The sequence below is a fragment of the Pelobates fuscus genome, chromosome 1 (assembly GCF_036172605.1).
Source record: "Pelobates fuscus isolate aPelFus1 chromosome 1, aPelFus1.pri, whole genome shotgun sequence".
NCBI lineage: Eukaryota > Metazoa > Chordata > Amphibia > Anura > Pelobatidae > Pelobates > Pelobates fuscus.
The window spans coordinates 224881414-224891623 of NC_086317.1; the positions used below are offsets into that span (position 1 = coordinate 224881414).

At 36.4% G+C, this 10210-nt stretch overlaps 1 protein-coding gene across 2 annotated transcripts; it reads right to left on the bottom strand.

Annotated features, from left to right (window-relative positions):
- Positions 1 to 826: 826 nt before the first annotated feature.
- On the bottom strand, positions 827 to 9752 carry MEAF6 (MYST/Esa1 associated factor 6). 2 transcript variants are annotated; one of them, XM_063444488.1, is made up of 8 exons: positions 9631 to 9752; positions 7991 to 8106; positions 6996 to 7083; positions 6408 to 6453; positions 5379 to 5571; positions 3778 to 3807; positions 2927 to 2960; positions 827 to 1130 (listed from the first exon to the last, which is right to left on the bottom strand). In XM_063444488.1, exons 1-8 carry the CDS (start codon positions 9718 to 9720, stop codon positions 1122 to 1124), a joined length of 606 nt encoding a protein of 201 aa, XP_063300558.1. In that variant the 5' UTR covers positions 9721 to 9752; the 3' UTR covers positions 827 to 1121. The 2 variants fall into 2 exon arrangements, with proteins under 2 accessions (XP_063300558.1, XP_063300559.1); XM_063444489.1 differs by lacking the exon at positions 3778 to 3807 and having other exon boundaries at positions 9631 to 9751.
- Between the last annotated feature and the right edge of the window lie 458 nt (positions 9753 to 10210).

The following is a 10210-nucleotide window of genomic DNA, read 5'->3' on the forward strand; positions in this document are numbered from 1 at the left end:
AAAAAAAATGAAATATGGCTGTTTTTAACCCCTTAAGGACACATGACGTGTGTGACACGTCATGATTCCCTTTTATTCCAGAAGCTTGGTCCTTAAGGGGTTAACATAGGTTTGTGGAGTGGTGGAGCATAAACAATAAAATATGTCCTACAGAACTATTTTCAAAGTCCTAACATTTAAAAAGCAAACAGAATATGGTTGTTTTTAACAGGTTTGGATAGAGGGAAGGAAGCGAAAACAAACCATATAAAACAAAAATATGTACATATATTCACAATTTAAAAGAAAAACTATACATCACAATACAAAAATCTATTAAATGCATATTAACAACCAGTAGAGCACAAGTTCTTCTTAAATAAGAGTATGTTAGCAGTCTAATTTAAAGATTGTATATTCTGAATGAAAGGCAGCAAGGCAAACTAATTAGTAATCAGGAAATATCCTTGGGGGGGGGGGGGGGGGGGGAAGAGGGGGTGAGCGAGAGACAAACACTGCCTGGCTTAGATGTCCATCAGCAGTCATACAAATGGTTGACTGCAACTAAAATTGGACACCAAAGTACCAGAATGTAAAAGGTACTTCCAGTGATCAACCTTTTCAATTTCTATATTATCCTATGAAACATATTCTATAGAACTTAAGAAAAGTCCACAGTCTAGCATTACCTAAACAACATTTTGCTTAGAGATGATGTCTTTTCAAGACACTACAGTAGGAAGTGGACATGCAGACACATTACATATTGATTTAAGAAAAAAAAAAAGTGGACAAAGTTTCTCTTTTTTATATATTTTTTTAAAAAAAACCCTCCTACATGAAAAAAAATAAAAATCCATCAACTTTGTATTGCTGCACGACTGATAATGTCATTTTGTAGATAAGCAGTTGCAAATTGCTATACAAGCAATGGCCGGAATTCAGGATTAAAAAAAAAAAAAAAATTAACGAACTGCTCTGCTGGATCCACGGAATCTTCATTCATATTTCAAAAATACACGCTTTTGCAGTCCTCTTGAAATTTCCTCTTGGCATAAAGCTGTGGGAAACTCTTGGATTGGAAGTGAAAGTTGTTCTGTGCAGAGGATTGTGATGCCTCTGGAAGAGTGGATTCACGCTCCTCAGTAATCCTAAAAACAAACATGAACAAGTTCTATACTGAAACGTATGTTGCAGATTTGATAAAGAGAAGCGGAAAGCATGTGTTAAAAATCTTGAGTACGGTATAAGAAGTACTCTCTAGTGATGCAAAATTTTAATTTTTTTCAAAGAAAGCGAATTACAGAGGACTTAAGCATGTAGATGTCAAGTTAACCTTCAAGTAAATACATATTCAATATAGACAAATTTGCCAGCAAGAAGGTATTTTCCCCTTCTAGTTTCCAGATGTATGCATAGTAAAATTATAACATCTGCTCTCAAATAAAATAAAAAGAAAAGAATATTCTTTGGCATGGAAATTGCAATTTACATTTTAATCATTTAGCTATATTTTGGTATAGTAATCAATATCATGGAGGTCATCCTTTCCTAGAAGTTTCTATATGGTTATTTTGGACAGTTTTTCTATTCAAATGTATTGACATACCAGATGCTTATATCTGCAATTCTCAAAAAAGTGTGAGTTTGTTTATTTTATAATTATATTTATTTTATAATGTTTTGCATCTCTGCAGACAAAGTTCATAAAAATATCTTAACCCCTTAAGGACAGAGGTAATTATCCATGTTCTGAACCAAAAGAAAACCTAGAATTCTTGCAACTTTTCTACTTTAAGGGTCTCTACATTATACATGGATTCTAAAAAATGTCAGAGCGTGCTTTCTTTCAATGTCCTATATTTATACCTACATTATACATTTTTGGTAGTTATTGCTAACTTTATCATACCCCTTACCCGAGTGGTTTCCAAACCAGTCCAATGGCATGCCTACCAATCCAGGATTTAGCGATTACCCAGTTGGGTCTAAAGTGTTTTGTTTGACACAACTGGTTAATCCTTAAATCCTGGACTGGTAGGCATGCCTTGGGGACTGGTTTGGAAACCACTGTCTTACCCTAAACCTAACAAACTCTAACCCTACTACTACCCCCAACCATAAGGAAACCATCTGCAAATGTCAGCACAGATAGCAGATGTGTTTCCTAGTTAAACCAGTACAGACTTATGTTGCTGCCATCTACTGGCTTTTTTCAGCATTACAGGAACATTTTCATGTAATGTGATGCAAAACATGCTTTTCCAGCCAATTGCACTGTGATTGGTGCTGGGCAGCTGGCAAGTCCCAGCACCATCTCAAAAAGTGGTTTCCTTTCAGCAGTCTGCAGCCTTAGAATCACCACAGCTGAGAACAATTGTGCAGCCTTAGTGTTCTCAATGACTTTAAGGTGCTGCATACAGCTCATCGCTCAGTCTGTAGCTGTGAAAAAATAGCTCCAGCTGACAGAGTCCCAGGTATCCATTGATACCCCAGATCTCCCTGGTTTGAGCAGTGAATTAACCCACATTGTGGTTTGCTACAAAGCCCAACACCTTTCCTTATCAACATGTCAAATAATTGCCATATAGTTTAGCACTTACCTGGCTCTATTTGGCTCCCACAATTTTACTAGTCAGCAGGGATAGGCTAAAACTGGATTTCATACTAAAGCATAACCATACCAGCTGTGAAAAGTATTTACTGGCTGAGAATGTCAGCTGACAAGTACATATGCTAATGTATGGAAGTATGAATGTCTGGTTTAGCAAACCACTATAATGCACTGTAGTGGTTATGGTGATTAGAATACCCATTTAATTGAACAAACTTCAACCCACATTTTCAGACTAGAGATGAAGCTTCAAATTTTGCAACACTATCTACGGTTATCAGAAAGTCTAGATGAAAGTATACAAGATTAAGAATAAAATGGACAGATACTTACAGATCTTGGCTTTTTGTTCAATTTGAGGTCAATCCTAGAATAAGAAACGGGGAAAAAAAAATGCTTCACATTTTGTAACATTACAGTACATCATTAAATCTACAAGATCAAAAGCTTGTATGTAAAACAGTTAAGTCTGCTATAGCATGCAATTTTGAGTAATATGTATATTAATTTATAGACCTTTTTATACATATATTTTTTAACTACTTCCCCATTTACAAAAGATAAATATTTATATCTGCCATCTATTAATCCTAAGCACTTCAACACCACGGAAAAAGTTTGACATTCTGCAGTTTCATACTCAGATTAATCAAGACTTTTTTTTGTCTTTACAAATAAGCCGTGTAGCAAAATCTATTTGTTACACAGAGCTTCCATAGCTTTATATTTACTAGAGTGAACAGCTCTATAGCAGGCTCTTACAAAATATAATGTCATACCATAAGTACTTGGGGCAAGATGCATGCTGTCCAAATAGACGTTTTTTTCATTACATAGGACACTGATAATGTAATGAAAAAATACCACAGGCATAAGTCTGACAGAACAATGCACAGCTACAGAATCACAAACATGATAAGCATAACAGAATAAATGAGTAGTAGCACAATTTTAGAGGAGTCATTTTAGTGGGACCAACACTACTGCCAGAAGATTGAAAGATTAAATATTCTTACATAATGAGCAACCAAGTACATTTATCAATTCTAGTTCTTATATAAAACAGTATGACCTTCAGTATTTCAAGGTAAAAATCAATGACAGATGCAGAGACTGAAATCATGCATTATTACTTTTAAAACAAAACACATAGGCAGTAGTACAGACAGAAGATGCACACTTACTCGAAGTCATAATCATACATGCCAGATGGACTGGGGGAAGCATTAAAAAAAAATAAAGAAAAAAAAAAAATAGAAGAAAGCAATAGGAATTAATACACCAATTAGTTTAACTGGACTGATATATGTTATGCTAATCTGAAAGAGAAAGGGAAGAAAGAAAAATAAAATTACAAAAAAAAAAAAAAACAAGACACAAGTAAATCTGTCTGGTGCTTTGGATTAGAGGAAAGCCAAATAAAGCAGTTATAAAACAAAAAAACAAAAAAATGCAAATCCACCACAAACAAAATTGCTGCCACTGCAATTGTGCTTAGGAATATATTTATATTTTTTAAAGATTCTAGCCGTTTAGAAATCTCAGTTAACTAGTGCATGGCAATCCATCTTTAATAACCCATTTGAGTCCGACATACAAAAAAATAAAATAAAAAAAGTGGGGGGATATTAAAGATTTATTTTCTTGTTGAATGCTTTGGGTTTGTTTGTTTTTTCCTCTCCTTGCTCCACAGATACTTTTTCAACACAATTTAAAAACACAAATAATTGTTAAATGTGAACCCCCCCCCCAAAAAGCTAAGAAACTGAACTTTTTTTTTTTTAAATGAGATATTCATGCATTTTGTGAAGTTTAAATGTGTATATAGATAGTAATTTTAAGTGTCAGTCATTTCCGTATCCATCTGCAACTCATGCTAACTGTTCTCTACAAAAACAAGGAAAGTATGTGTTAAAGCAACACTGTCACGTTGCAGGGCTTTTTTTGTGTGGAATTCAGTTTTCATTTTATACATAAGAAAAAGTAGCGACTAATTCGTCTTTTGTAGTGCGTGAATTAAAAAAAAAAAAAAATTTGCAATGGTCGGAGCTTAAGCAAGGCAATTTCACCCACAATCCATTAAACTTTACAGAAGGGAATACTGTAGAATATTGTGTGAGGAAAAAAAATAAAAAAAGCAGACACCCAGATATTAAAATCCAGCAAGCAATAGCCAATATAAAATACAATGTAAGTGGCGAGTATAACCATTAAGATACAAAGGGCAAAAAGGAAATTAAAACCATAAATAAGTTGAGAAAATAAAACTAATGACAGTGCCACCTTAAGACCCTAATCAGATTTTATTGACAGCACTTTTTTTTTTTTTTAAGTAATATATATATATAAAAAAAATTATTACACACAAATGTTTTGCATGTAATAAAACAAAAAGCACACTACTGTTGCCTATTGCCTCTGACTCGTTGCTTGACATCATATGCTGACGCCAAGCATTTCCTATACACCAAAGTAAGTATTCCAGGTCATCTAAATAAAAATAAGTGTATTCTACAAATTAACATACTTTCTAATAATCATTTTTTGCAATAAAATTAATGTAATGAAAATTTATATTAGCTGCTTTTCCATATTTGGTATTCCAAACATAGAATGTATTTCCTTGTCACGGTTAGCAATCAAAACAACCTGCTGCACTTAAAGAAAAAAAACACTTTAAGCCACTCTGTGTATTTTGTGTAAGTTTCAGCTAATATAAAACACAATTGCAGCACGTAACAGCTTAGCAGGGAATGATAGTACATAAAACCATTCCTTAGCCAACCTGTGCCGATTTTTATTCTTGCGCTTCTTGTGACTGCTATGATGGCTGCCAGAGTTGGCTGAAGAAGCTGCTTTCTGAGGCTTCACACCAGACAAAGAACCATCAAGATCCTCTACATCATCCTGACTGGGTTCATTCTCCTGATTCTGGAAGTCTGGAGAGTTGTCGCTTTCTGTTCCACTGCCAGGTTCTCCTAAAAATAGCAGCACAACAGTGTGTGAGAAGTAAAAAATAATTAAATCTGGTAAAGTGAGAAGAGTGGATTTTTTCCCTCTGCCGGAGTACTGACAGTACTAGTGGCTGAGACTTTTTTCTCTGTTGGGAGAAGACCAGCAATGGAGGAAAAAAAAAAAAAACACAACCTCATTGGGTCTGTGAAGTGCCAACAAAATGTAATCAATGCACATGGAGTTAGGAAGGAATGGATGATTCAGTTTTTCATATGTTGTGTTAAGGACTACATACACTGAGACAGAAGACAAACATTGCATTAGAGGAGGATTCTTGGTTTGTGTTTGCAGGACATACCAGTACTAACACATGAAGGATTCATGTGATGGAATGTCATTCCAATAGAGGTCAAAAAATATATACAAAAAAGACTTAATCTGACCTATTTTGCCTTATGCACAAGTTGGAGCACATTAGAATAGGACTTACATTTCAAGTCTTACACTACTAGCCAGGCCTTAAAGATTACTTGCCACTGTAAGCCTGAGGTTCGGCACAAAGACAATGGATACATTTTCCCTAACCAATGGCTAGTGGAGAGTGGAAATGTTGAGCTCTGTGTTAGAATACATTGACATTAAAGAGCTTTGTGTTTATGATTTTCCTGAGTCATTACTCCTGATGCAAATGGGAAAAAGGTAACGGTGTCGCCTCATTGAGCAGATTTGAAAGATTTCCATATATAAAACAATGCGGCAAATGTGAAAATGTAAGTTTCACCAAGTCTTATTCAACTATTAAATGAAGTTTAAAAAAAAAAAAAAATTAATTTTAAAAATTGCAAGAGATAATACTTACGTTTTTCAACCATTTGGTCTTGTACACCGGCCAATGCACTTACAGCCTAAAAAAAAGAAAAAAAAAAAAAAAGAAAAGAAAATGGCCTGTGAAAATTTATGCAAACATTTCAAAATATTTCTATATAAATGAAAATCACTAAAATACATTGGTTATGGGCAGTATTAATGTGGACCAATCATTTCTCAATGTGCAGATGACCATGTAAACCAGGGGTAAGAAACTGTTTGGTGGCACTCTGTCAAAGTAAAAACACTGAAGTCCCTTTGTGTGGGAATCCTATTGTTAAGTAATGTTTATGTATGTGAAGGAATTTCTTATGTACGGGTGTGGTGGCAGCTTTGTGAGATACTGTGTGGAGTTGTACATGTGTTTGGGATGTCTGTGTTGTGCATGCTTTTTTGTTTGTGGTATGGTGTGTGTTTTTGTGGACATCTTGTTGTATCATATTTGTGTACAAGTGGTTTTAATTATTTGTGTGTGGTGGCTGTCTAAACACACACACACACATATATTTTTTTTTTTATTGCAGTACTGAAGTGTATAAAAACTGGTTATAGTTGACAGCGCCACAGATGATGTACTCACCGCTGCAGATGTGACTGAAGATTTGCTAAAAAGTCTTTCTGCTTCTTTAAACTTTCTATTTCTCCTATCATTCTTACTATTTGAATTTCTGAAACATAAGAGGGGCCAAAATAAATATTTAAGAAATACCAGTTATATGCATTTGTGCTGTGACTATATAACAACAAAAGGGAAATAAGAGAAAAGAATAATCAAACTAGAGCTTAATCAAACGATATATACAAGATTGGGTACATTCCCCATCAGTGTAGACTGTCCGTCTTTAATGGAACACTATAGTTACAGGAATACAAACATGTATTCCTGTCACTGTAACAGTAATAACACTATTTAGGTGACCAGCCCCCTGTAACCAATTTAAAAGTTGATTTTACTCACCTTACTTTATTCACCGGGTCTCCTCACGGCTGGTACCGCACCACTCTGCCTCCTCGGTTGAGTTCATATATCAGTCGAGCCAATGCTTTCCCAAAGAAAAGCATTGGGAGGCAATCATGCATGCGCAGCAAAACACTGCCCCAATCAGCATCTCTTCATAGAGATGCATTGAATCAACGCATTTCTATGAAGAGCGTACAGCGCCTCCATGCAGAGGCTGAACGTCAGTGACCCAGGAAGCACCTCTATTGGCTGTCTGAGTGACTGCCAGTGAAGGTGTTTCTAGGCAGTAATGTACACACTGTCCTGAAAAGGACAGCCAACAGAATTTCTGTGTAGGAGCTTCCAGCTTTTAATGGATTATTGGCGGGAGTGCAGCAGACCCTATGTACATTTGCAAACACCACTGTAGTGATTGGAATGCTTGGAGGGTTCCTTTAACATTTGATTTATTTTTGTTGGAGATTTGGATCTAGTAGTATCACCAAAGCATGAGCAATGCAGCCAGAAATATCTGAAATCCTTGAACTGCAGTAGTACAACACAGTAATACTTTATGAGAAAGAAATTTATATCCTTTAATTTCTTGGTATTTTTAAAGTACTTATGACACTCACTTCTGGTTTGTTAAGTATCGATCCCATCCTCTGATAATGTTTCCATACATCTGTGTGTCTTCCAAATAACTTCCTTCAAATGCATAGATCTGACGTTCTAAGTTCGCCAACGTCTCCTGCAAAGACAATACAACAATGAAGCTTTCGCAATGAAGAAGAAAAATAAAAAACCTTATTCAATGATGTCGGTGGAATTAAAAAGGCATTTTAATTATATTTGCTCCATCACTCGCCCCGCCTGCATGGCTGAGATTATCAATCTTACCAATGTCTGCCAATCCAATGTTTTCCCATAAAAAAAGTATTGGAAAGCTATTGCGCATGCGCAGCAAAACATAGTGCCAATCAGCATCTCCTCCGAGATGCATTGAATCAATGCATGTTTATGGGGAATGTTCAGCATCTCCATGTGCTGAACGTAGGTGCTGCACACAGTGCACCGATTTCGAAAGCGCCTCTAGTCACCGAGTGACTGCAGCTGCAGGCAAGTGACTGCAGGCAAATAAACACTGCCTTTTCTCTTAAAGAGTAGAGTTTACATTGCTAAGTATGCAGAGACCTGCTATAGCCACCAGAACCACTACATTAAGCGGTCCTTTTAAATAAGGGTCTTGTTTAACTATTGTACAATGATGGGGAATATGTTGGCACTACATTATTTAATTGTAGAATTATAATTGACGCAGCACTGTCACATAGGAGCCTCCCCCCATCTCAAATCATTATTTCATAAAGATAGAGTCTTTGCCAAATACTTCTATTGACTATTGGAAATCCACTGAAATTTCAATTCAGTCAAGAGATATACTGTGACAATGTAGAGACTACTATATTCCTGTTTATTTCCTACACCTTAAAAGTCTGGATACTGGAGAGTGCAGAAGCATAAACCGTTGCCATGGTAACCATATACTAAAACCCAACCTAGAAACATTTCCCTCTGCTAATAATATGCTACAGAAATCAAATCACACTTTCAATAAACAAACAAAAAAATAAAATATAAAACATTTAATACAGGATAAAAACTGGAAACAATACGACACATACAGGGAAAACACAAGAGCTGACTATGTAGAACAAAATAAATTGTGCATATAATACTCGTGCCGAGGGAATAATAAAATACATTAAAAAAAAAAAATAAGGCTTCTGCTTTAAATATAATAATTACAATAAACGCCATTTTCTACAACTTTGCAACAGAAAGCCATCTGCCCAGCCCCCTGCTTTTCTCTTTCCCGCCGAAAGGCAACATACTATTCACAAAAGCAGCGGCGTATATATAGTTAAAGTATATGCTAGCGCATTGGGTGGCTTACGCATGTTACGTGCAAAAAGCAATACGCAAACAGTTTTTTTTTTTCCCTTCTTCTTAACAAAGTGCTGCAAAACAGAGTTACGCCATTTACGTTCGGTCGCACAACGGCTGCAGGAATACGTAAACTTCGTAGCAAGGGAAATTCCTAAAAGCCAACTACGCGCTGCAACGGACGTAGCGGATGTAATAAACCTAGCAGTACGCAACCGGCGCAGCAATCGTCAACTCTATGGCGTGAAGCCGAGTAAAATCGCGGCTACAACACATCTCACAGCAGCTCTGACCGTGCTAGTAATAGAGAAATAAAAGATGGCTTTACCGCTAGCTCTTGTTTCCGCTTCACTAGCTCGGCCAGCTCTCTGCGTGTGTCGGGGATCTGTGGTGGAGTGGCCTTGTTATGCATCGCCATGATGGAGTGAGGAGGAGGAGGGGTGAGGAGAAAGGAGGAGGAGAGTTATAGAGAGGAATAAATAAGCCTGGCCCACTTATGGAGTCTCCCTCACTCAGTGTGTGCTGAGCTCAGCCTGGGGGAACCTGTGAGGGAGACGGGCCTCGCTCTGTGTTAGTTTTCAGAGTTGACTCTGGGAAATGTCAGTTTATTTAATCAAAGTGAATTTCAAATGTTAGACCAGAAAAGCCCAACTGGAAAAAATCTCCCAATCAGCTTTTCATTTTCAACTATTTTGGCCTTAAATATAAAATCCAAATTACACAGGGTTTTTCATTAAACGAATCACAGCCACTTCCATGGGTAGAAGCACTGCATTTAGCAATTCTTTCACTAGGGGTCCACTATGAATTTATGGCTCCTTTTTTGCAGCAAGGAATACTTTTTTTCTTTCTGTAATGCCCCAAATGACATACAGAACTCCGAATACATTGTGGCTTACATAGTTACA